The 27,595-nt window shown below is 40.4% G+C and overlaps 1 protein-coding gene across 2 annotated transcripts in view; it reads right to left on the bottom strand.

Moving 5' to 3' along the window:
- eml3 (EMAP like 3) overlaps positions 1-27,595 on the bottom strand; it is a 56,822-nt gene that overhangs the window by 5,383 nt on the left and 23,844 nt on the right. Inside the window, exons 2-18 of one of the 2 annotated variants that reach the window (XM_070993442.1) lie at positions 24,387-24,563; positions 23,410-23,524; positions 22,715-23,224; positions 20,108-20,218; positions 19,809-19,837; positions 14,451-14,486; positions 13,678-13,798; positions 13,167-13,316; positions 10,690-10,759; positions 10,297-10,407; positions 9,767-9,862; positions 6,318-6,452; positions 5,797-5,935; positions 5,302-5,453; positions 5,053-5,178; positions 1,118-1,249; positions 908-975 (exon numbers count right to left, since the gene is read on the bottom strand). In XM_070993442.1, the coding sequence (XP_070849543.1) occupies positions 908-975; positions 1,118-1,249; positions 5,053-5,178; positions 5,302-5,453; positions 5,797-5,935; positions 6,318-6,452; positions 9,767-9,862; positions 10,297-10,407; positions 10,690-10,759; positions 13,167-13,316; positions 13,678-13,798; positions 14,451-14,486; positions 19,809-19,837; positions 20,108-20,218; positions 22,715-23,224; positions 23,410-23,524; positions 24,387-24,563 (2,278 nt within the window). The remainder of the gene's footprint in view (positions 1-907; positions 976-1,117; positions 1,250-5,052; positions 5,179-5,301; positions 5,454-5,796; positions 5,936-6,317; positions 6,453-9,766; positions 9,863-10,296; positions 10,408-10,689; positions 10,760-13,166; positions 13,317-13,677; positions 13,799-14,450; positions 14,487-19,808; positions 19,838-20,107; positions 20,219-22,714; positions 23,225-23,409; positions 23,525-24,386; positions 24,564-27,595) is intronic. The other variant, XM_070993443.1, reaches the window with a different exon arrangement.

Below are 27,595 nucleotides of genomic sequence, written 5' to 3'. Positions count from 1 at the left end.
GTCCAGAAGTGCCGTGGGACTGTGTGACAAGCATACATTATTACTGCAATATTTAACTTGTGGTAAAACATAAGCCTTGTCTTTGGAGTCTCTGTAAGAATAGTTCAAATTTTGGGAAATTTTCTTATTATATTACAAATTTATATTAACCTTGGATCTGAATGTTATAGCTGCACAATTTTCAGCATAATGTAAAAGAAGTCGCTCGTATTGATGAACCCACAGAGAATTATCAGCATGTCTACGGCTCCTCTCAGCTCTATAGAGCTTCCAAACATCTTAGCTAATCGTGTTGGTTTCGTTTACAGCAGGCAGTGGTTTTCAGTGAAAAAAGCTCTAATAAACCCACTGTACACAACCTGCTCAGCACAAAACAGCAGACAGAAGCAGTCAGAGAGCAGTTGGGGGACACAGTGAAGCATCTACCTGCTAAGAAGCCAGATTCTCTTCTCAGGAGCTAACAGAGAGTGAATATTGGACACATGTAGCTTTGAGTCAGCAGCAGTAATTATGATGGTGATAACATGTATTTAGTATAGCTCAAACAGTAAGTATTAACACTTGAGGTCAAAGGGGGAATTAAGTGCTGGAACTGGTCCCAACCTTAATGCTAAGATGGGCTAATCATGTCCCGCCTAGAGCTCTGTACTGAACACATGGACATGAGGTGTGCATGCACCTGAACACATCACTCTTGGATAGAAAGTGAATAAAGGTATTTCCCAAAATGTTGAACTATTCCTTTAAAATGTTTCCGTTATCATATACTGCATATATTTTTTCTAATGTTTTTCATATCCTGGACCTTTTGGTAAATTTTTAGATTGTTTTTTCGTTATCTTACAGAATTTTATCAGTTCACAGGTTGCTGTAAGTGTAATAGTGCTGGAACTTTGTGCTATATTACCTTCCTGTGCTGAGGCCGACTGACACCACTGATCCATTTGGGCAGAAACCAGCACACAACCCATACTCCTGTCAGTGACACACAGGATGAGTTAACAGTATGTGCATCAGCACTGGAATGAATATTGATGTGGTTTATTCAAATATAAGTGCTGTTAACTGAAGAATATCAGTTCAATCGTTCATGCATTAGGGAAAACTAGGCTCCTACCTCCAGGGTGATGCACCAGTCCAGCTTGTGTTCCTCTGTGTTCCACAAACACACCTGTCTGTCGTGACCACAGGTGAGGAAGATGTTCTGAGAGGGGTGTGTAGCCAGCCCCCACATCTCATCCACATGGCCCTGAGACACACACACACACACACACACACACACACACACACACACACACACACACACACACACACAAACACAATCAGTTTTCATCTTGTTCGGTCCTCGATGTACTGAAGCACTAACATCTACCTCATAAGGTACAATCTTAGTCTTAATTTTAATCTTAATAGTTTTTTTAAAGATAAAGATAAACATTTCACTTTTCATTTCACTGCGATCATACTGCACATGATGGACACTGGACATATTATGGCCTGTCCCTGACCACACTTCAGAACCACCTGGGTCCTGTTTTCCTTTGAAAATTGATCTTAGAAGATTGTTTTCTAGAGGTGTGAGCAGCACTTGTGAGAGAGTGCACTCACACCATTTACATCGTCCTGATAAAAATCAGTTTTCCCCAATTTCTTCAATTGTTTTCAATTTCTAATCTTAATTTTCTTCATCTAAATTTTAACCCTTTCTCTGGCAGGGGGAGCTGGAAGGCAACTGAAATGACTATGATTTTCATTTGAGAAAAATATGGATTCAAAAAACAAAGAACCATTTGTCAAATTTAAACTGAGCAGCGTTGAGTTTTGCACAGCTGGTCAGACAAAACAAGACACCACCTTAAGCAGTGTCATGCTTTCAATTCCATCTAAAATAAGGCTTCAGTTCAAGGCTATTAGCAAGACTGCCATGAAATCTGGCACAAACACTCAAGCCCTCCAGAAGATAACGGGCTTTTGTGACATTCTGTTTTTTTGTCGTTTTCAGCTGAAACCTTTCAGTCCATGATGAGGAATCCCAAAAACAAATGAACAGATCTCCATTAAATGTGTTGTGTCAGTTCATTAACATGTTTTTTAAAACACAGCTTGTCATCCAGAAACCAACATATTTCTAATAGGATACTCTTCTGAGTAAGTAAGAGAGTTTTCTAGAGAACATGCATTGTGATTCATCAGGGTTTGACAGTAATTTTAGATTAATCAAAATGTGCTGTGCAGTCCAGATATCAAAATGTTCATTTTAAACTTCTATACAACAGATGGCGCTGTTGTATATAAGATGGTGTCCACATACAGATGAATTGTACTGTTTCTAACTTCGTCACCTAATGAATTTATACAAATTGGGAATAAAAATGGTCAGAGAATAGAACCTTGTGGCACACCTTTGTTAACACTCATAAAACTGGTGCTGCTTGTCTGCAATGGAATGAAATGAAAACATCAGTTTTGGCTAATCCTGACAGCTCTCCCTGCAGCTGAGTGAAATGAGTGAAATGTACTTGCTGGAATTTGCTTAATAGTTAAATCCACAGACAGCAGTCCAAAGCCACCACTGATGCAGTTCCGTGGATTATTTTAATCAAAGCCTAAATCCAAGACTAAAGACCAAGCTCTTTACTGATCACCTTCTTTCTTAAAAAACAAAACAAAACTCTATTCTTTCTATGCACTCTATGCATTACTTCGTAGCACTGTCTCGTAGCACTGTTACACCTATGTCCAATTGGACCAAAAAGTTGCATTAGGGCACTTACTCTTGTTGTTCTCTCCCATTTAGAACCTTGCTTGTGATGTTTGAAAATCTCATATGTATGCCACTTTGGATAAAAGCATCTGCCAAATGACAAATTGTAAATTGTAAAGCACCTTAGTGCAGAGTGAATGCACAGACCTTTAGCGCGTCACTATCACTGTCTGTCACTATCTGAGCATTATCTGTGTCAGTCATTTTGTGAGTGCCAGAAGACACATAAAGACATCTCGACCATGAAAGACCGTGTGGCATGAAGGGATACCCGTGGAGGATGTTCTCAGCACTGAAGGATGGCAGCTGGAGTAAGTATGGTGAAAACACCTGTATGTTGCAGGGGAGCATCAATCTATGGAATAATTCTGCATATTGTGAAACTGCTGTAACTAAAAACTTCCTAAATGTTGAGGTCATATTATGGAAAGGCCACAGTACTGAGGCATTTTCTGAGCTACAATTACTTTAAGTGGTATACTGAACGTTAAGAACAGTGTCTTCATGTATATTCTACAGCGTTTTGGTGAGGTTGACTGAATCCATCCGTCATGCAGAAAGCAAAAGCAGCTTCTACCATCACTTCAGGGACGACTTGGCTGGGGTTTTGTGGGCAGTGCCAGTCACCTTCCTAATGAACCAGGCAATTGATCTGCTGTAATTACCACATTTCACAAGGAAAGTGATGATGAAAGAGGGAGGAAGGCATCTGGACTGTCCTACAGGACTCCACATGTAAATAGATGCACACAAAGTGTTTGTTTGCATTCAGGCAAGTGTCTCCTATAGATATGCTTGATTTAAACCTTAGCTTTTAACAGAAGAAATATGGCTAAACTGAAATTTAAGTAAATAAATAAAAATTACATTACAAATTATATCTAAAGTCTGGTATGTACTTAAATATGTCTAGTGTATGATAAGCTCTAAAATATTGTTTTGTTTTCAAATTGAGCTCAGACTACAACTTTTACATCCAAAAGAGTTCATTCTCATTTACAAATAACATGTTTTTATGGTGCCCTTTAAGCCCTCCTCTTAAAAATCTGAGAAACTGAGAAAAAAAAAGTTTTTTAAGTTTTTTAAAAACAGTTTGATCAGTGCGTACAAGAACATGAAATGCATCACATAATCAAGTTTGCATGTGTGGCACGTACACTGCATTTGCAGTACTCATGTATTGTCTGGACCATGCTGCTAACTCTAAAACCTCGTCTCTGAAAACTGTCACTGTCTTAGGTGCTGCAGATCATCAAAAATATACATAGTAGAAGCATGCATTTGTTAACATTCACTATGTGAAAACAGATTCAGTCAGTATTCTCATATGTAGATCAAATTCCTTACTAGTTTGTGATTAGAATTAAAACTGTGTACAGTGTAAACATTGAACAGTGACGTCTCAGGGACACTGGTACTATATTGGTATCCTGATACTACATCTTCCCTATGAATCTGATTGCATTCAATTAAATCACCTATCCATTGCGGTGATGTACACTACATGTGCTTACTGGGGATGAAGTGATTATAACTTTAAGGCAGTTACAATCCTTAAGATTTCCATGAAATCCAACCCATTTTACTGCAGTTTTAAGTATTCATATTGAGTAATCAGCTCTTTCTCTATAGTAGCTTTTAATGATTGGGGTGGAGTTTGCCATTCCTACAGTGCAGCATGTAGTGTGTTACAGTATTATTTTATCTTGGTGATATCAGCCTCCCTGTTTACTATTCACTCTCTTTACGTCAAACAAACATCCTGCTGCTACTTAACATTAAAAATATCCAACTGATGAAACATGGAGTGTTTTCTATTGTGAAGAAGTCACAGGAAACAATGTGTTTGTAACTGATGGTAGTGCTGACTGAATAAAACTCTAATTCAGCAGTTTTAAATGTTGCTAGGGGTAATGGAAAATCAGCAGCAGGCAGCCAGAGTGAGCTGTTACATGAAGAGCTTGAACTTCCCTAAGCAAGATGACCAACTCCTCTTACGTCCTGCTGTTCTGTGCAAAACTACTCATGAAATCAAACATATAGTTGCTCAAAACGACTGATTATTGGCTGGCTTCTTCATTAGAACTGGCTGCACTGTAAAAACAGATGACAGAGTCTCCGCTCGTGGACAGTTTACTGCACTTTGTTGTTAATGCTGTTCCTTTAATATTGATACAGAACATACAAGCATTTGGCAGCTTCAGTCCAAGAATAATTAATCCTAAATTCTGTACCTACAGGCAGCAAGCATCCCAAAAACTTGACAGTGCTAATGCACAACTACATACCTGCACTATGGCCACAAATCCATCCGAGAAGGTGCCTCTGAGGATCGCATTACGGGTTGTACCAACTAATAGTTCCTCCCCATCCACATCAGCAATGGTACGGACTGCCCCATACTTTTCTGGAATCTGGACAAATAATCACACTGATCAACAAGCCTTGCTTTTCTTATTTCAATGTAACTTCACAGAGGCCTCCACCAACAGCATCACACACACACACACACGCACACACATACAGTTGTAGTTCACCTCACACTCTCTCTCAGGTGCCAAGTCAGCGCTCCATCGGATGATCTTCCGGTCTTTGCCTCCTCCACTGAGCAGAGCGCCGCCCTGCAGGTTGCATAGGGTGAACACGCTGCCTTCATGTGCTCTGGTCTGTCGCATTATCTGGAAAGTCTCTGGGAAATAAAAGACAAATGAGACTGGTTTATCAGTGATCAGGAGACAAATGAGGGCCAAAAGCTTTGCCACTTTCAAAAAGCTTTGGGGACAATTGCAGTAAAAAAAAAAGAGAAAAACATATGACTGGAAGAATAGATAGATAGATAGATAGATAGATAGATAGATAGATAGATAGATAGATAGATAGATAGATAGATAGATAGATAGATAGATAGATAGATAGATAGATAGATAGATAGATAGAAAGTGACAAAACATTTGAGCTGATTTGTCTCCACAGAGGTAAGGTTCATACTGACATTTCATTTGATGTGATGCATACTGATGTACAACACTGACCTTTGGCTCCTTTGCCAAGTGTTTTGATATCTGCAGCTGATTTTCCCCACGTCAGGATGTTACCTTCAGAGTCTCCGGTCAGGACATCTCCGGTCAGACTGAACACAAAGCACTGGATGAACTTGGGCTTCTTGTATTTCTGGAAAGAAAAGGAGATTGTTTTAAGAAGAAATTTTTTGAGCCATTGTTAGTAAAAGTTTGAAAAATAATTATTTGCTTTACGATATTAATATCATATTTCAGTTATTCAAATCGATGTTGGTGTGTCCACTTAAAGCCAGATTTGCACCTCTGTTTATTCCTCTTTTGGATTTGTTTAATGTCACACTGGTTACTCTCAAATTTCGGTTCTCTTTATTCATGCTCATTACTTCCCTTTTTGGCCTCAATCTGAGGAAACTGTAAATTTCATTTTGCCATATTTACTTGTACACAGACCAGAAAAATAAGGGAAATGAAGTGAATTGAAAAATACAAAAATCTCCTGTCAGGATAAAGTGACGCTGAATAAACTGTCTTACTCCAAAAATGCCTTGTTTCTTGGTGAACTGTCCTGTGCTGAGCGTCCAGAAGTAGACGTGGGATTTACCACAGGTGATGATGTTGGTGCTGTCGCTGGGGTTGAACTCCACAGCAAACACAGCCTCGTTGGTACTCTGAAAACACAGCAACACACACAAACACCTGTTTAGCACAATTGCAACATTATATGCTTACGGTAACAGTGAAGTCATGAAAACGTCTGGCGGGGTCAGAATGTAAATCAAGACCATTGAGACTAAAAGAGAGTCTTCAATCCTGCTAGCTAGATGTATATTAGAAAGTGAATACTAAGTATATGCAAACTAGGAAATACATCTTCTCCAAATATCTCCAAATATGGCAGGAAATGAACAACAAGGTAAACTGGAGAAAAGTTAAAGGTACAAGAAGAAGAAGACGGAAGTGGCTACAGCCAAACCCACCATCAAGGAACGACTGGATCACTATCGTCGATGAAATACAAAGCATGGAAAAACTGACTTTCTCTCTAAGACTTAAAGCTGAACAATTTACCAAGTACTGGGAAAAATGGACTTCTTACTCCGTAACGTGTAACTCACTGGCTATGTGAAAGATAGCCCTATGTTGCCTTAATGTGGAAATCTATGTCAACCTTATCAACCTGTCTGTTCTATATGGTGTTACTCTGTGTTATTACTTTGTTTGTTCATTGCACCCTGAAAAAAGAATTGAAAATTCAATAAAAAGAAAGTTTCAAAAAAAAGAAGAAGAAGAGCAGAAGAAGAAGAAGAAGAAGAAAAAGAAGAAGAAGAGTTCAATGTGTAAGATATGTCCACCTGTCAAAGGTCACTGCAAACAAATAGGGGGCAACATTTCAACAGAGTAACCGGTCACTGCTGCTCACTACAGTATACTCTTCACTGTAGCTATCTTTGGCTGGACTTACAACCTACCGTTAGTGGCTAGTTAGCTACTAGTTAGCTGAGCTAGCTGTGCAGCTAGTGGCCCAATTAGCTGACTGACAATTAAGCTTGTCTTCTTTCAATGAAAGAGGCAAACTTGAATTCAGAACGTGTAGGACTGCACTTTTCTGTTTAATATTAATAAAGCTTATTAGCATGCTAACTTACATGACATAACATCAGAACTGTTACTTCTTCACATTCTGTAACCTCTGGTGAGGTTAGTTGACTTTGAAGGTTTTTTTTTTCCTAAATTCTTCAATTCAAGGACCTTTGTGCAGCAGGTACCACTTGTGAAAGTGCACTCCTATTTACACATCCTGCAGATACAGAGCAATGTCGGCATTCAGTGGGTGCAGCGGCTTTCACAGAGCTTACTCACTGAAAACAAATATGTGCTGCAGCTGGAAATGAAGTACATAAGAGCAGTGAAACCCAACCACAATGGTAAAGCTGTGGACCGTAAAACAAGAACAATAAGACAGAACAGGCTATAAAGCCGTGTGAATTGATAATTCTGTTTGATCATCTCTATGATCAACTCCTTTCATCACTTCATTATTTCACAAACTGTTCATTGTTCATACAAATATTGACTCGTGTGGCTTTAAGAAATTCAATGTGCACGTCATACATCTGTAATAGTTGAACTAAGTGATATTTCTATACAAACAATGGATCAAATGACTGTGTAATGTAGAAGAGGTCACTTGTCATAAGGAATCCACAAAGAATTGTCATTCAACTCTGCAGCTCCCCAAAGCTTAATGGAGCTTTTAGGCCTCTTTTAGCTCATTGTTTTGGTTGTACAGCCTGCAAGCTCACACTTGGCCTCCTTTCCAGCAGCCGGCAGCAAAAAACGCTGATATACCCCCTGTATGATACTTGTTCAGCCAAAGCTATGCACAGGTTTAGTAACACCATAACATGTTGGTTGTAAAATCGTGATAATACATTAGATGTTGTGGTTTCAGCCTGTTCTGATGCCCAAAAGTCAAGCAGCTGTATAGCTTTAAGTTAAATTTGTGCAACCCTAGAGAGAACTATGAAGGTTTTGTTTCTTGAGATGTTTCTTACCACCAGGCACAGGAACACAAAATGTAAACACAGTCCCAGATGTAGGCCTTTGGTGTCCGTGTGTACAGCATGTACAGAAAGTAGAGAAATATCATTTCTACACAAAAAGCTCCATTCATGGCTGTGCTGCAAAGTGGCATATGGACTATTCCACTGTTGTGGAGGGGGGGGTATAATTATCTTGTTCCTGTTGGATGAACTCGTATGTTTATACAGTGTTGGTCAGTGTTGGCCTGTCCCACCCTGAGCTGCCTTCCCACACATGTACACTGAATGCTATATTACACAAAACATAAGTTCTTGCACAAGCCCATTAAATTCATGGCTTGAGATGATATACAAGTTCAAACACCCACCTATGCATTTCCACTGCAGCATTACAGAACACACACATAAACTCAGCCGGACAAATTCACTGTATAAAATATTTACACTGTTGCCATGACAGCCGTGGCGAAATTGCTCTCAGGGAAATTGAGGCGTTTTGGGATAAAAGCCCATAAAAGCATAGCAGAGACACCGCCGCCATCACTTCCCCCCCTTAATCTCTGCAAACAGACCTCCTTTATAAGAAGCATCTACTCAGCGAGCATGCAGCCGTGTTCTGCACCTGTCTGCCTGTTCACACTGCAGCCGCCTGGCTGAATCTCATGGTATCACTTCTGTTGAAAGATTGCATTGTTTTTGTATGGATTATGAAACCCTGTCGTGACTCTAACTAAATCTGTTACACAAGCATTTTGGGAAAAAAGATGGTGCAACCCTGAGTTGTAAAATGACAAAGATACCTTGAGTCCTTGAGAGTCAGATGAGACAAGCAATATGAGCTGAATGTCTGTGTGTCTCGTACAGAGACAGTCGGTCCAGGACATGTTTAGCCTAGCTTCACTCAAAGACTGACAGCAGAAGGAAACTGCTAGTTTACCTCTGTCAAAATTCTCATACGCTTTTTCTAAAACACTTGATTGTTTTTTGGCCTCAGAGGAACAGAGAGAACTCCACAGCAAGCTGAAAAGTTAACATCAAACATATGATCCACTGTGAAGATATCAGGAAGCTATCGCCTATCCTGCATATAACCACCAACTCCACTAAAACCACCAGCTATTCATGCTGCGCAGCCCCCCAGTAACTCACCTAGTGGAGCATGTGCCCTATGTACCAATGCTGAGCCCTTACCACGGCAGCCAGGGCTTCATTCCAACCCAGGGCCCCCTGCTGCATGTCACCCCCTCTCTTTCCCATTTCCTGTCTCACTTAGACAATACTATCAAATAAAGGCAAAAAGCCTTTAAAGGAATGTTAACAGGACTTCTTCTTTGAATAAAGCTGGTAAAAATAAGTGGCCTTATCACTGTAAGGGCTTGAGACTTCTTCATTACTGAGCCCGTTGAGTTGTACCTGATCTTACTTTGCCTGTTGTTTACCTTGACCTCTGCATGCTTGGTCCCCTTGTTGCAGTCCCATACTGACAGCATGTGTTCATTGGAGTCATCAATCACACACAGGAACGCTCCGGAATCCTGCAACCAACATTAACAAATTAAGGTCGCTCAATCCTGCAGATTTTTCACAATAAAATGAGGAAAGGTGTGAAGTTTTCCAATGTGAAACATCCATACAGGAAATATGGACTTCCATTTATGGCAGATTTGACATGACTGGAGAACATTTCCAAATGAAAAACAATATTTCAGTGGAAAGACAAACTGACAGCAGCAGGGGGGTGAATGTGACACGACTCTGTTGTTTTGGTGATAAGTTTAGTGCTGTGGAAACATACTACATCAAATGGAATTTAACAGGCAAAGCACAAGCTGAGGAACAGGGGACATGCCAGCCTTTTTCAAATAGAGGCCTGGTTCTCCCTTCAGTTTAGGTAAATCATCAGTGTGGTTAAATTATTTGCAATTAGCTCTTTGAGAACTGACAGCATTTTATATTCCAATTAACTCACAGCAAAGGAAAACGCAACAGATCCCACTCCCCTCTGGAAGGTTCCCAGGCCGATCTGCTGCAGGGTGACCAGGGTGGTGGAGTCCCAGATATGAACGCAAGGTTGCAGGGGCTAACACACACACACACACACACACACACACACACACACACACACACACACACACACACACACACACACACACACACACACACACACCATACTTATTATATTTATCCTCAACAAAAATACATAACAGAAGCATCAATATAACATATTAATGCCATGTGTATATGTAAGTGTACTTCAATACAGTATCTAGCATTTTAAGATGTAAAAATACCAAACAAAAAACACATTTTGAGGTCTATAGAGGATCAAAGGGCATCAGACTGGTAACACAGCAGTAGTCACCTTGCCATCTTTGTCCACCCCTGCTGTCTGGCCAGAGGCCACACGCACCTTGTCAGGATGGAGGGTAAGACTGCAGGAAGAACAAAAATAATTTATCCAAATAACAAGATGGAGCAGTAAAGTCTTTTCAAATATAGTGCCCACTGGTACCATATATGTAATTATATCAACCATGGCAAAGTGACAAGTGTACTTAGTGGTGACATGAAATACAGACTGGAATGTATTTGGAGAGTGAAACACATTTTGGTTGTGTTTGCTCTGCACTCCAGCTCTGAATTTGAAACAAAACAATGACTGTGAGGTTTTAAGTGCTGACTCTGCTCTAATTTGAGGATGTTTACATCTAATTCGCTTGCACAGTGTAGGAATTGTAGCTATTTTTATATATAGTCCCCAAGTAATTCAACAAATTAAAACAAGCTAATATAAAAATCATATTCAAAGCTGCCTTTTTTGTCTGCCTATTTTCTGTGGCCACTGGGTGCAATGGAACAAGCGGTCGCTGGGAACAAGGTTGATCAGAGCTGCGAGACTGGATCAAAACAGTACAGCTGTAGGTCTGAGGTGCAGACTTGGTGATATTTCACAGTGGATTTGTTACAATGACTCATATCTGTCACAGTTAACTGATCCACTGTAAATACAAAAACACTGATTAGTGCAGCTTTAACATTTGGCTTCAGACCTTTGGCTATCAGTGACTGTTTGAAGTCTGGGGCCCAGAGATGTACAATGTATACAAAGAGCTCAGAGTGCTACACTATTCACCCAGTGTGAATGTGAAGACATCCCAAAATGCCACAGTCAACAATTAAACCTTACAGTAACTGTTAAATTTCAGTCCACTGTGTTCAAGTACAGCAGCAAAGAAATAAAAGGGTGTTGCTGCCAAAAATGATCGACTGCACTGTAGAAACACTTAAATTGAAGCTTGCCCCCAAAGCCTTTAAGTGCCATTTGGAAACCATAGTAAGGCCCCCATTATTTCAGGAATATACATATGTGGCCTCAGTATATCAATGGGGGCAAAGTAATATATCTGTTATTTCAGACAACCCCTCATTGCTTTTATTTTTCTATATATATTAAGAAGGCATATCTATTCCAACTCCCATACATTCATGCCAGTACAATTGTGGTATTGGCATGGTTTCGGAGTTCCCCATGCTTCTGGGCAATAAAACAAATACTATATTTTATGTGCACAAGTAAAATTTGGCATATCTAACCCTTTCATTCACTTGCCCAGAACACTCATACTGTGTGGATATGAAATGTCTGAGATCACTTTGAAAACTACATAAGTGGATTTATTGCAGTTAATATCATGACTGTCAGCTTACTCCCAAAAATAAGTCTCACTTCTGGTCAGGTTGCTCACATTCATGGCTTCATGTTGAGTGCCTGTTTCAGATTCAAACTGGGAATTGTTGAGAAAACAGACAGTGGACTTCCATATAGTCCACTGGAGGCTGTGTAAAGGGCATTTGGACTCAGCTGGCCCTTGCACAATGCATGACATCAAGACATAGGAAAGCCCCCTGCCTCTGAGACCTGATATGAATGTATTTCCTTTTTGTCTTCACTGTCAAAACAGACAACCTCACCCATTCTTTGAGCTGAGTGGTATTTTGTACAGTTTTGTGATTAAAGTGGTTTAGAGACATGTGGTAACATGCCAGCGAGCTGATCGCCCCCTCAAATCTATGAAATACTGCCACCCCCTTCAGCAGCCACATTAAGCCCTGGGTTGAGTTCAGCATTGGGTTAAGCAGAAAATAACTCTGTATTTGCCGCTGGCGTGTTGGTTGCCAGCATGTTAATACCTCAAAATGGTCTTTAAAATGTTTTGACAAGTTCTAATGGGTCATAAAGTTTAAATATGTTTTAAATGGATTGTAGTGTGTTTTTAATTTTCACAACCTTTATTTACAGCCTGATGGCAGTCACTGTAAGTCTAAGATAAGCACGTGAGCCAGGCCTCTAACAAATCCTTCAATTTGCATGTCAACGGTAATTGTGATGTTCTGAAATTAAGCTTTACACAAACTAAAATATTTTTCAGTACGTCCACAGGTTTGAATACACCATCTATCAGTAAATGGATGCACAGATAAGAGTGTCAGTGTTGTACAATATATGGATCAAGATGAAAGGATATACTGTGCCTTAGTTCTGTCCAAAAATGTGTTGATAGTGATGGTGTAAATCCAGTAAAAAAGAATATTTTTATAATCAGAATATTTGAGATTTCATCATCAGACGTATCATTCCCATCATGCTTTGGGTGATGACGAAACATGAGGAACAGTAATTTGCCATGAAGTCAGTCTATAAATACTGGAAGCAGTGCTTGCCCTTATTTCCAGTGTTTAGGGTATGCAAGGCTAAACACCTCGAGCCCAGCTCTTCTCATCTTAGCATTATCTTATCTTATCTACGGATACAGTTGGTAAAGATTCCCTTCCACTGACCAGCGGACGCAATCTGTGTGTTTGCGGTAGTGGCGTTGTGTGCGGTTGTTTATGTGGTAAAGCACAACAACACAGGCAATGAAGTACACCGCCTCGCCCGTTGGAAGGAAGTACAGGTTGGCCCGGCAGTCCCGTCCCCGATAACCATAGCTGGCATGACAGGGTCAAGGTGACGTTCATGTTAATCAATGGTCTGATTCATTCATTAAAGGGAGAGTTCAGCAACAATGAACACTGTATCATTATCAACTAATCTGCATGTGGACATATAGGTGAAAAAATAATTACATTATTTTAATATTTTGAAACGTCCTTCTAAACATCTGGCTTAAAATCTGTGGTTGATGCTGTCCTCGCAGGCACTAGACTATTAGAGAAATACTCTTCCACAGCAGCACAGCTTGAATCCAGGAAATGACCATACAGTGAAATCATCGCTGTCTGAATATAACACAACCCTCATAAATATGAACAAGAGGCTGAACCCTGCTGTGGCATTCTGGAAGGATACACCCAGTCCAGTTCCAGTCTCTCAGAGGGTGGCTCCATCTTCAGGTCTTCATAGTTCTGGATGTTAGAGGGGATGTACATGGTTATCGGCCGGCCTCGAATGAACATTTTGATTGACTGCCCTGGAAGACAAACACAGCAGAGGACCAGTAATGTATCAGTAACACACAGAGAGGCAGACAAAGACAAGTGTTTTACTCTTTATTTTTTCTTAACACGTCCTTTTCCAGCTTCCACTTATGACCATTTACTGCATAGAGTAAATTGTGAAATTGTGACCAGGCCGTTATTTACCAAAACTGCAAGATTTTCCCAAGACTTGCCTAAAATAGAACTTGATCTCAGTTTAGCCAAATACAACTTGCTGTTACTGTGATTGCATTTCTGTCCACCTCCTGACCCCTCCCTCCCTTGGTTAAGATTATGTTTAGCTTTTGTTGTTTTACAGAGATGTTGATTCAACTGTCTGGTCTTTTTGGAGGATGTAGTCTGAACTGCACTGAATTATATGGAGAGATATACAAAATAAACTGACCACTGAGTATATACCGCCTCGTAAAGTTGTTGCAGTCAATGTGTTAGCAAACAGCACAGACCAACATTATCATCCCATTGTAATTTAAGGCCAATATTGACTCTCAGTATGGTTATACTGGTCAGCTGCCAGTAGACAACAGCAGAAAGCTGCGTGTGACTCATGCAACAGTGAATGGGATATTGTTGGAAAAGTACAGCATGCTCTGAAGACACAAAGTGACATAACAGCAGGTCTACCTTGGCTATAGGTTCCTCTTCTGGACCCAGGGGATCCTGCATGAGAATGAAAACATAAGGTTAGCCAGACAAATAAACACCAAGATCCTCTGAGCCTTAAGACAGCTAATTCAAGCCAGAGCTGACCGAACGGTTACTTTAGGAATCCCCATGGATCTATTCCCAATTCATACAGGTTAGATCTATGAGCTCTGAATTTCAAGCTGGGCTGTATTTTCCTTTTCAGTTTCTTTTTGGGACTCTGGACCTGGCTCAGTGACACTGGCAACTGTTGTGTTCTTTCATGAGACTGGAGGGTGAAGGCAAGCCGCAAGGCTGAGCAGACAGGCTTCCAGGTAAGAATGAGAAGCCAACAGTATTACCTTATCTCTGAAAAATATTGTTAATCATATATCATTATTAATGAGATCAATACAAATTTAAAAAAGACAATGGGACTGTCCAACTGAGGGATGGGTATTCTAGTAAACCTTGGGCCCTTGGGTGGGCAATTCCCATGGTAGCAGCTGACTAACAAATGAGAGAACATCAACAACCTTGTCAGGCACCCAAACTCCACCCAAGAACTTTATCCATTTGGCCTTGCTCAATGCTCCATATCTACTTTTGTTTTGTTCACACTCCTCACGAGGTACTAACGTATGTGTTGCATTCAGGCACCACTCAAAAGAACATGCTACTATTTATCAGAATTATTACTTATTATCTTTTCAAAATCATATCTTAAATGTATATTGCTGAAAAAGGAAGATTTTTTGTATGTATGAAATGTGTCACGGGCAGGATCAAATGGTCTTGCGACTTGGATGAAGATGAGCATTCAGTGAGCGAGTGACAGCTTTGACTTTTTTTTAGTGCAAAACAGTTCAGTCTCCAGAGACATTTGTCCTGCCACTTTCCACAGTCAGGAATCTAAAAGGCTGGACTCATTGCAAATATATCCCAATCAAACAACAGTTGTGACGACATGTAGAAAGAATGAGAGGCAAAGCGAAAGAGAGCAGGGGAAGAACTAAAAAAATGCTTCTTTCTGGCAACCTCTTCTGCAGATCTGGTCATCTATTATTCCGTCAGGAGAGCTGGAGTGGTGCAGCAGCTCAGCTCACCACACTGAATGTGATTCCAGGCAGCGCCCATGTCCAAACTGGCCCTGCAGTGTTTGGCTTCACAAGAACTCACATTAAAAAGTGATGGGCAGTTTAAAAAAGGGGGTGATGTTAGACCAAACTGACCATGGCCATGTGTACCATTCACACACATAACACTTCCATTCAGATGTACTGAGTTTTTCATCCTGATTAAAATGTGCTTAAAAGTACTGAATTGAAATTGTGCTTTTCGTGATGCCTAAAAATGAATCAGAAACACTAATTTCATACAAAGTTACAAACCAGCTATTCCTGGTACAAAACGCATACATATAAAAGTTTATTTCATAAACCATAAAACACATCTTAGCTTAATTCTGCCCACTAAGGGGTTTTGCTGCTGCAGCCTTACTTGGTCTGATATAGCTTATGTGGGCTAAGGCTAGCTAATGTCAGCAAACCTTTGGTAGATGTTGTTTTAGAACTGATGTGACTGAGTCAGTTGGCCAAATTTGGAATACTTTTAATTACTTATTTTCAGAAATACAGTTCTGTTTTCTTGCTGAGAGAAAGACATCTCATTTGTTTAGTTTGTACACAAATAGAATTATAAAAATGTCAGTCTGTCTTTAGTTGCAATGACATGCTAGAATTCTTTTATGACTGGCAGCCATTCAGCAAATTACTCTTATAAAAATCTGTAACGTGCAATCTGTTTGAATGAATTCTGACACAACCCAAGTTGCCTAATTGTAAAATACGTTACAAAATTTGATGCTGCCACGTTCAATGGCGGTGCCTCAGCTGCCTCAGTGAGAAGCTAACACATGACCTACCTCTCAGGTGGTTTGTTGTCATGATGAATTGTTCAGCACAGCTCGCTAGTTTTCACCATTTTACATTCATGAAAAGAAAAATGCACCGCCTATTGCACTTATGCTGTTAGGTTTGAATTCAAACAGGTCATTACAGATCACATATCACACTTCCAGTTTGAATTTCAAGTAAAAAATGACATCCGTATTATGTCCTAGCTAATCAGTAGCAAGAACCGTTCTGTCAACTTGTTGAAATCTTAACATTTCTTAACGTTAATCAAAGAAATATGCACAGTTATTTCTTTAAGTGAACTTACTAAATCCTGTACGGCTGTGCAGTCTTATCCAAAGATTATTAGTACTATTATCCGTTTATAGATACACCTATAAAGCTCTAACTGGTTTAGTTCTTTTTCTAACGTGGGAAACACCAGAACTGTTTGAATCTCTGAAATAATTGGATATTTAAGCAGCGATTCATAGGTCTGGAACCAGATTACAGCACCTGCAAATATAGACAGAATTCCGATTTTTCAATTATATTTTAGCTGTGCTTATAATACTATTTCAATGTTAAAATAAAGCCGCAGGACTCATATCATAGTACATTTTCAACCAAAAATACTCCAGTTAGTAGTAGTCACAAAGTAGTAGTCAACTGATCATATTTATAGACTATTAAATCACAGTGTCACAGTTTTCCACTAGCTTTGACCAGCAGAATTCTTCTTTTGCTTGACTTTCACAATATGAGAGAGTGAGTGTGCTCCAGCCCTCTGTATTGTAGGAATGAGGCCTAAAAACAGGGATAACCATAAGCAGACTGAGGGCCAACTCATAAAAGTTCCGCTAACCACAAATGTGGTTGGTTGGGAAATGCACTCATTTCTGCACAAATGACTATGTGTGAACCAGTGAGAAGCTGCCTGGGCATGAGAACAGAAGTACAGTTCAACTGAGAGCTTGCCAACACCGAAGTCAGGATGGATGGAAATGTGAGAAAAGTCCCCGATTGTAACAAAATGGCATGTGATAATGATCATGGATAGCTTTTCTGAATCCATGCAGCTTGTCTTTATTGTTTGTTGTAAGGACTGTGTTTCTGTTACACTAGACAGCATTCACTGGGACACACATTCTTGCTGTGCTCTTTCTGCATTGCACTCCAGATAAAATATCACCTCAACAATTAGCCCTGTTTTCATGCAATAATACGGTACAGCCTGTCCAGCTATAAACAGGCAGTGTACTAAGAATAAGCTGCCAAGAACAAGTTTTACATCAATAGGATGAAACAAAAGTGTTTCATGACACAGAACACAGATTCAAATCATTTCCAACAGGAGCCTGTGCCAACACAAGAGTGTTATTATAGTTATGGTGTCTGTGAAGATTCTCAGTCATCCAGGTTGAATAAAGGGCAGCTGGACTCTCATCCAAGGGGCTTCTTCAGTTCTGATTGATGAGTCCCACATATATAAACACTGTCGGGTCATTATCACAGTTTGTTTGATAAGTATGGCCAGCACGTGTAGTCAGCATGACAATCTAACCTGGATTGCAGCCCAATGTCAACCTTTCTGTTCCCTTATTTCAAGTGGAAGGTCCTAAAGTTAACAGCCAATTCAGGTGCGTGACTAGGTAAAGGGCTGGGGCTTAGTCGTAAATTGAATAGGTTTCCGGTTTTGGAAAAATGCAGATGCAAATTACCATTGATGAGTGAACATCACATGTTGTAAAAGAAAGAGAGCAGTAACGTTCCTAACTCGCTGTGTATTGCCAATGTGTGAGCAGATTGTAACAGGTATTAAAAAATGAGACCTTCCCAGACTATTTAAGTTGCTTGCAAACTGAATATGTAATGGATACTTTTTCTTGCATGGAAATGGAGTCCACTAACCTCAGCTAACACCCAGCACCAAAGTGCAAAGTCCAAAGTCACAGGTAAGATTACTGCATGTAAAGGATATTGTGATGTTGTGATACGAGCTGGCTAATGTTAACTTTGAATGCAAGGCAGGAGCATCCAACTAGCTAAATGTAACATAAGCTAAGGTTAGCCAGCTAGCTCTAACTTGCAGTATAGACCTGGTCTTGGTTGCTTTGTAATGTCAGTTGATAAAATAGTTTGCAAAATAGCAAGCTAGTTAGTATCATGGAGCCAATGGTTCAAATAAAATACAGGAACATTACAGTTAGCAATTCAGTGTTCATTTGACATTCAGTCTCAGTCTCAGTTTTGGCCGATGCCCAGGATGATGCTCGCTTGTGAGGGAGAGTAACAGGATGCTGACTGCAGTTCACTGATATTTACTTTTAACTCATTTTTAATCCAGATGTAGATTATCTATTTCCAAAATATCTGCATGTGGTTACTACAGTACAGTATGTTTAAAGTATTGTGAAGGTTAGTCAACCAAAACGCGTGGTTAATGTTACGTGCTGGAATGAAAAAAAAAAATGAAAAAAAAAGAATTGTTTGATTGTGAAAGGCCATGAGCTCTGGTCATCATCAGTGAAGGGTGCACTGGGTGCACATCCACCTCTCCAACCTCCACATCCTCCTTTTGTGACTTGCACTGAACAAATGAATGCTGCATCGTCCAGTATGAGTGTATTTACTATGGATACTGGGCTGTACTGTACAAGGAATGAATTGAATCAAATCCTCTTACTTTGCTTTCTTGCCATGAAACTCAGCAATAAAATCTGAGTAATCCATCTCGGATGCAAAATCCTGTTCAATGGCTATGGTGAACACACACATTGTCGTGTGGAGGGTAAATAGTTTTGAACTAGCTCTGACTTTGGTTTCCTTTGAGTCACACTTTCTCATTTGTCACAAGAATACAGTAAGTGAGAAACCACTTATCTAAAAATGAAAATAGAAACAAATATCTCACATGTGATACAACAAAAGCTCTGTTTCAGTTTTGGTAGAAAATGCATGTTCATGTCGAATGCCACCATTTATGATGAGATGATTGAGAAAATAGGTTTTCAGGGCCTTTAAGTGCTGTATGTGATTAAAAGAAAAAAAGGGGGAAAAAACTACTGACTGAAGCAAACCCCAGCAAACCACAAGTTGTGAGAGTTGCCAAGAATCTTGTTTTCCATCTACAGGTTGAAGTCCTCAAGATTCTGCATTAAATGCCAAACGTATGTGACAAATTAAATTCCTTGAGCATTTGCATAAAGTGGATAAACACAGTGATGTCAATCTCAGTTTCAGGCTTAAGCATTAAGCATGTACTGTTTTTAATAATCTGTACAAATGTATACAGACATAGTTGTTTTTTCTATTCTGTATCTTGTAAACTTTTAGATTGTTATTTTTGACCTCTTATGCCACTGTGCCTGCTTTTTGTAACCTGCTTGCTGTAATAACTAAATTTGCCCCGGTGCGGGATCAATAAAGTCCTATCTTATCTTAAAGTTTGAAGATACATCACCTGCACCAGCAACCAGCTCCTTAGCCCGACTATGGAGACAGAAAACAACAGTGTGAGACAGATGTATGACAAGATTTCATAAAAATTATTAGCTTTTATCCACCGGCCCCTCACTTCAGAATCACATACTGAGTTATTGCAAAGTTTTCATGGGAATGGAATTTTATTATTATTCATAGGGGCATCAGTGTTCCAGCAAGTGTCTCTTTGATGATACATGCAAGGCTGCAGAAGCCATAGGAAAAAGTGAGCCGTGTGACTATGGGGTGACGGCTGTGATTGATGGCAGCGTGGCTCACTTCTCCAGGCTGGGGGAGCGGGTGAGGAGGTTGGCCGAAGACGCCGCCTTCTTGTCCAGACGTTTTCTCTGTCTCTCCGGGTTCCCCAGTTTCTCGCTGTTCCTCCGAACCCTGGAACACCAGATGACAGATATCAGCTTGCAAGAGTAAACACTCTATGTAGGTCCACACAGACACTTAATCCCATACACATGGATGCTGTTACACCATTATTTATGCATGCAAAATATCGAGCAATTACCATTTTGTCTACACACATGTACACACAGAAACATTCATGTCTGTCTGCTGATGTGTGGAGCCTATTATTGATTTCATTCCCAATTTTCCCATAAAATAAATCTGGTTTTATACAACTTAGGTCTTCTTTCCTGGTTTTGGCCATCATTACTGTCTGTAATAATAACAATGTACTCATCAAAGTAACTGACCTTTTGCTTGGACCTGCCTCTATTAGTTATTGTTGCTATTCCTGTCAAGCTTTCCAATGTAGCACTGCAAATACACAGTTTACATGACAATGGTGGCAGATTTACTATGGAAATCTGTGGCACTTTTCAAAACAATGGTCCTTGATTTCAGACAGCAAAGCAGTTTCTTATTTCCAGCTGCCCTTTTCAGGCAGTGGATTTTGCTGGCTAAAATGATAACTGGCAGATTTGATGAGATATAGCTAACAGCAAACTACTTCCAGTGACATATCATCCAGGACCAGTATTACACCGCCGCCCACACACTGGATGTTCTGGCCCAGAAACCTAAAAGATGTACTTAGCTAATGATATGCTACCTCTTGGCCTTGCCGATGGGCTTAGGTTACTATTGTAGGTAGCCAGGCATGCTAATGTTCGTGGCTTTCTTTGGAGCAAACAAGCACACAAGTAGTATGAGCAGTCAAATGGACAGCCAACAGATTACCCAGAGCGGGAAGTGGGTCTGAAATTTGTGATGAGTGTTTACAATACAAAGTTTGAGTAGTAGCTTCACTGCTCATCAGTAGCCAACAAAGTTTGGTTACCCACAGGTTTGTTTACATTCTGTCTGATCATGTTTCCTGCCCCATCGAACTTCCTTTTAACATTGTCGCCTTGTTCTCTGATCTTGGTAAGGAGTTCATTTTCATTATTGCTGATAGAAATGTTAGAGAAAACCACAGAAACTGAACCCAAGTTGTAATAACCCCTGTTTAAAACTTAGTTCTTTTAGTGGCCTTCGACTCAAATCCTAATCTTAAACTAAATTTTATGGAGGAGATCATTGATGAAAAGACCCTAATTTCTAAAAGTTCTGATCATGGTGAGGGTCTGAGGATGAATCAAACAAGGACAGATGAACAAGTACACACAGAAACTCACCATGTTTTAAACCATAATTAAACTCTTATTGTCTGGTTTCTTGCAACACACCCCCTGTTTCCTGGTGACATGCCAATGTGCCAGAAGCATCTAATCGTCTATCTCACTGGCTAAGATCTAGGAAGTGAAACTCAGCTGGCAACCGTCCCCTCCTCCAAAATCTCTGAACTAATAACCATCAAATAAAGTGTTGAATGTTTAAGTGTAGAAGGGTGAGCACACAGGCACACTTTCCTAGTACCTCAGGTTTCCATAGAGGGGCAGGACAGAGCTGAGGGACTAGAACTTATGTTACCCATTAACCCTCTTACAAGTCACAACAAGGAAGTAGAACAAAAGAACACATGCATGCACAAGCACATATACAAATAAACAGCAGCAATAATAAGCAGCAGTGCTCTGGCACTGTGTTTTCTTATCACAAGTACAAAGTCAATCACTTGAGCTCAGAGTGGAGAGCAAATCATAGCATGCAAGAGATTTTTTGATTTGTTTGAGGAAGAGGATGTTAAAAGAATTATTAGAGTGGAATTGCAGTGAAAAAACTCAAGGTTTCAGGCAGTTTGTGTGTTTCTGCAAACCCCAGTTGAATGGCAGACAATGGCACTGTGTCAACTCTGCACATCTGCATCGTCTTACAGAACCACAAACTGTAATACTTTGTGGCTACAGTGAAGTTGTAACAGAGAGGACCACTCTTTATGTTCTTTTGATGGATATTAACTCTGATGTATGCTGTTTGGACAGAACAGCCTTGGAAACCCTCTGACCTTTCTCATTCACTCAGAGTGTATATGTGCTGTAACCCTAACCCTGCTCCGAGCCCATTTCGTACATTATGCTGTGTTCAATTGCCCTCACTTTTTCCACTGACCTAAAATCTCTGTGTGCCGTTAAGCTAAACTTGGATATGTCACTCAGTGTGGACGAGTGCTGCCATTATGTTCTGCTATAGCTTTATGTTTCCCCTGCCCCCATCTCAAACACATGGAGAAGAAAGCACATGGAGGCTGGAGATACATGATGACAGAACAAGTCATCCCCAGCAGGTTTCCTGCTCTAGCACTGCATAATTGCAACCCATCATAATTACCAATTGTTCCATAAGTTGGTTTGCAGCCCAACTGGGGTTTTCAGTCACACAAGCCAAAATCAAGAAAACTTGATTCATCAATTAAAGCCATGCAATCACTGCCATCAGAGAAACGATGAAGACAGGGTTGGTGAAGCGGAGGATGGTGGGATAACGCACAGTGGTTTCTTCTCTCCCTCTTGGATGGGGGACAGGGGTCCAGAGCGGGAGCTGAGGTTCTGGTCTGAGGTTTTGACAGAGGTCGAGCCAGAGCCTGGCTCCTCTGGAGAGCAGCTTCCATCCTGGAAGTCCTCCCTCTGGAGGCTTCTGATTGTGGTTGGCTGGATGGGCTCCTCCACTGACGACATCCAACTCAGCTCCTTTTCCTGCTCCCCTCCTCCTCCTTCATCTTCCTCCTGTTCCTCATCCTCCTCTTCCAAGCCAGGAACACGGTGGAGCTTTGCTCGTGTCCCCTCAACTACAGGCTCCCCTGGTGGGAGGGCGTCCTCTAGTTGCAGGCTCTGGACCCGCCTGGGGAGAGGGACCCTGTCCTGCTCAGTGACCTGCCCAGGAAAGCTGGGCTCTGTCTGGGTTGACCTGTCCATTGTTGCTGGTCCGGGTCTTGGCTTCATGGACACTGAGCTTCCTATGTGGCCATTCGCATTGGTCACGATGCTGTCTGACAGTTGGCTAGAGATAGTTCAAAGGTTGAGATCAACACAGAAGAGCCATACAGGGAAATTACACATACATCATATGAACACAACCAGGCCTATTAACGGACTAGCATGCTTGTGATGTACCAAGCAATACAGCTATACATAAAGTGAAATAAAACAACGATGGCCTCTCATCTTGGTGCATAGGTCCAGTACCTGGTAGCAGGGTGGCGGATGACATCGACGGTTGAGCTGGAGGACAGTTTTCTGCTGCTGGTGCAGCTCTCTGAGCAGCACACTTGGTTCAGCACTCGTGCTGCACCCGGGTTCACTGGGTGGAATTAAAGTCGATGATTAGTTATTTCTGAGTGATACTGCACTGGAGCACTCTGTATATCCAGTCATTTTTCCATGAAAGTCGATTAAGAGAATTACAGTGTGCACCATCTCCGAGGTTTTGATACTATACGTTTCAGAATGAGTACCTAAACATATATAACATATTCTATTTGATTCCTTAGCCCGTTAATCACTTACACTCAGTTTCTAAAGTTAAGTTTTATTCAGTACTCCTGAACATGAGTTTCCAGCCTGCCATGAACAGTCTGAGTATTTCTCTGTAACTGACCCAAGTAGGTACAACAACCGGGAACCTCTGTCCCTACTGCTGCAGGACCTTCACACTAATGCAAGAGCAGAAATTACTGATAGAACATACACATATTTAATCAGAAGCAGGAATTTCTACTTTGTGTACACAAATTGTTTTTGCGTGACACTGGCTTAAGGTTTAATGGTGTGCCAGAGCATTTCTATTTACAGCTCAGCTCAACATTGACAGCATGTCACTGTGAATATCGTATTCAAAAAAATGTTTGAATGAATGTGCACTAATGTGTATAACATGTGAATTAAATCAAGAGTTTAACATAACATACAGCTTCAAATGGGGTTCCATGGTAACAGAGTACATTCAAGGCAGAATGTAGGCATAACTAAATCATTTTAGGCTAACTGATGAAAGTGGAAAAAAAAAAGAAAAGAAATGTACAATATAGAGTACATGCAACAGCCTTTGCGTAGCTAATTGTGGAATGCGGAAAAAACCAAGGTGAAGACCCTAGGAATAGTTTTTCATCCAATGTACCATAAGGCTGTAGAGTAATAGATATAGCATGTTGGAGATTACTCACCTGCAATGAGCTGCTGTTTCAGTAATGGTAAGAGCTGATCATGGAGGCGGATCTTGCGCAGGGCATCAGCCAGTGAGGATTTCAGCAGTGTGATCTCATCCTCCTGTGCCTGCAGACGGACCTCCATCATGGAAGTTCGGTCTGGGAACTCGTTGCTGCTGTCTGCTGATACATCGTCTACAAAGACAGCAGAGAGGTGGCTCAGAAAAGCAGTGTTATTCTGAAAAGTCTGGCCTGAATGAGCCCAACAAACTAACAGGATTAATCTGTTTCATCATACTGTATGAATGCAGGCCCTGCTGTAAGAAACACTTGTTTGTGACATGAAATATTAAGCATGGATGACATCAATTCATAATGAAGAGTAAATATTAATGCAAAATTTGACAAAACCATTGCCACAAAACAACTAGTAATATATCTGCTTATTTTATCCATTTTTCCCTGCTGATGAGACTGACGCAGGTCTGAGATCTGCAAGTTGGGAATGACAACTAATTTATGTCCAACTGTGATAAACTGGTTATGTGCTGGAAATTCACTTTGACTTCATTATAAATCAGTACTGAGGGACTGCTGGGGAGGAACTTGGAAGAGAAGACTGTTTCAGTCTGGCTAGTATATGTAACACTGCCTTACTAAACATTCCACTGAAGAGCCAGTGAGGAAGGCAGTAAACAACACAGCAAACTGATTAATGTGAAAATTGTAAAGAACTTGAAATTAAAGGTAAAACCAGAAACTTGTATTCACTTTATTCTCATGAACAAGACAGTCTCAGTTTCTTAACGTTGCAAACTGAAAACAGGACAATGTAAGTACATTTCTTTGTTTTTCTCTTTGGATGAGAGAATGAAATCAAGTAATTTCAACTGGCACAAAATGACACCCTAACCTTTGCAAACTGGAAGGCTTTTTCCATGGAAGCCAAATAATTTGTGTCAACCCAACTGATGGAAACAAAATTACATTGCATTTTTTCCTCAATATTTTGAAGGACTGTATAAAATTTGCACGACATTTGGATGGGAACAGAGAAGGAAAAAGAACCAGAATACTTGCTACCAATTCAGCAACAGATGACTAAAACTGTACCAAAAGTGCTCGGGTTCATTAAGTCATTCCAGAGTCATTCCTGTGTGTTTATGTGTGTTTGTGAGTGTGCGTCTGACTTGTAGTTCTATCTTTATGAGGAGAAATTTCAAACATCGTAGTGAAACCGTTCCTGCAGCCAGTCCTCACTATTTCTAAGGACTGTTTGAAAGTGAAGACTTGGTTTTAAGGTTAAGGTTAAAATTAGGTTAAGGTTAGGGTTACAGTTAGAGGAAGGGTTGGGCTTAGGAATTTAGTTGTGACGGTTAAGGTTATTGTTAGGGGCTAAGGAATGCATTGCCTTGGGTCCTCAGAAGTATGAAAAGATAAAATGCGTGTGATGTCTGGCGTGCTGTTCATTTGGAGAAGAGATTACAGATGTTTAGAGCATTGTGCTCAAACAGAGTGGAGTCCAAAGCCTCTCAAAGACTGTATTGTGTGTTGAGTAGAGCTACAGTTCTGGTGTGTTTGTGTGTGCATATGTAGGACAGAGCTGGTTCTGGTCCAGAAAGTGTGTGTATGTGAGTGTGTGGAATGCCTCCTTCTGTTCTTGTGTCACAGGATGGAACAAAGCTGTGCACAGTGAGCATCAGGAAGATATTTTCCTGCTGGGTTTCATGATTACTCAGCCACTCGATTCTCACTCAGCCATTTTAAGTGTTATTTTTGCACTGCAGTCCAACAAAGCACAGGCGTTAATAGACCAAGGAGTTCGGAGGAAATGGGCTGCCCACTCAGTAAGAAGTAGGTAAGAGCTCCTCACACTCCTCTCCTCCCAGTACAAATCCACCAAAGCCTGGCTAAAAGAGATCCAAAACCTGGTATAACACAGTGCCAGTAATTGTAGTCTAAAGCCCCATTGCCACATGGATCTAAATTCTCTGGCAATTCAAATAAAAAACTCTCTAACAGCATACTTGCACTGAAGGAACTCTTAATATTCACCAGTAGTCTATTGAGAACAAAAGTGGCAACACTGCCAAATGAAACACAGGTTACGATGGTCTTACATTAAAGTAAGACCACTATAAATTCTCAACCTCTGCTGACGTAAGAACCAGGCCTTTATTAGAAACAGGTTGCTGTTTCTATTTTTCCCAGATTCAATAATAATTTCTTTATCATATTTTAGTCAGAACTCTACACTTCCTCCAGGTTTACTTGTTGTCTTGACTTAATCATAGTGTACATTTCCACAGCATTAACTCCATCAGTACTACAGTAAAATCCAGTCATATTCACTGCTGCTCTGAGTTTCTCTTTTTAACCGAAATGTCGTTCCCCTCGCTTCTTCCAGTCACTTCTTATTTTCTCATTATTTGTCAAAGAAGCTCAACACTTCCTGCACAGATGTTTGACAAGCTCAAAGGGCAGCATCCCTGCATTCTCAATTGGCTTTTAATGTGAAACATCTGCAGGAAGTATCTGCTCTTATTGACAGTGATCACAATGATAATGCCACTGAAATGTAACCTGCTGCAAATGACTCAGTCATGTCAGGTATGTCAATATCTAGCACAAACTCGACTCAGTGGTACAGTGCAGCATCCACGTGGTATGCAGTGTGCACAAACAAGTGCTATTTTTGTGGTTCAACTTCAGTGAAGGTAAGGCTTTGGGCACCCTTTCAATTTAATAACACAATAATTAGCTTTGCAAGACAAAACTAAATTATTTAGTTAAAACTTCAAACACCATCATCTAGAAAGTTGGGTCAGGCTATCTTCGATCAGGACCACTTTGCACATTATGTTGCCTGTCCACGCAGGAATTCAAAAGAGAGAGGTGTTCGAAAGTGAAAAAATGGCTGCAATGTCATGAAGGATTAAAGTAAACAAAGTAAGGGCAATTTCACGAATTCAGTTCTTATCCATTTAGAGCGTACACTGCCTTATTATAAACACAGCAACAGTGCTAATTCAAAACCATGTGGCCTGAAAGTAAACTCATTCATGGGTCAGTTTTGATGAGCTGTCATCCATCATCACCATTACTACACACAGCTCTGGAGGAAAAAATCAAAATGAAATTCATTCTGGTAACAGATGATGTCACTTGGCTGCACTCAACGGTTTTATGAGGTGGTCTAAGCAGACATGAGCGGACAAAGACACAGT

The sequence above is a fragment of the Chaetodon trifascialis genome, chromosome 23, assembly GCF_039877785.1.
Source record: "Chaetodon trifascialis isolate fChaTrf1 chromosome 23, fChaTrf1.hap1, whole genome shotgun sequence".
NCBI classification, from domain to species: Eukaryota; Metazoa; Chordata; class Actinopteri; order Chaetodontiformes; family Chaetodontidae; genus Chaetodon; species Chaetodon trifascialis.
Note: the sequence above shows the minus strand (reverse complement) of the source record. Positions and strands in the feature narration are given on the sequence as shown.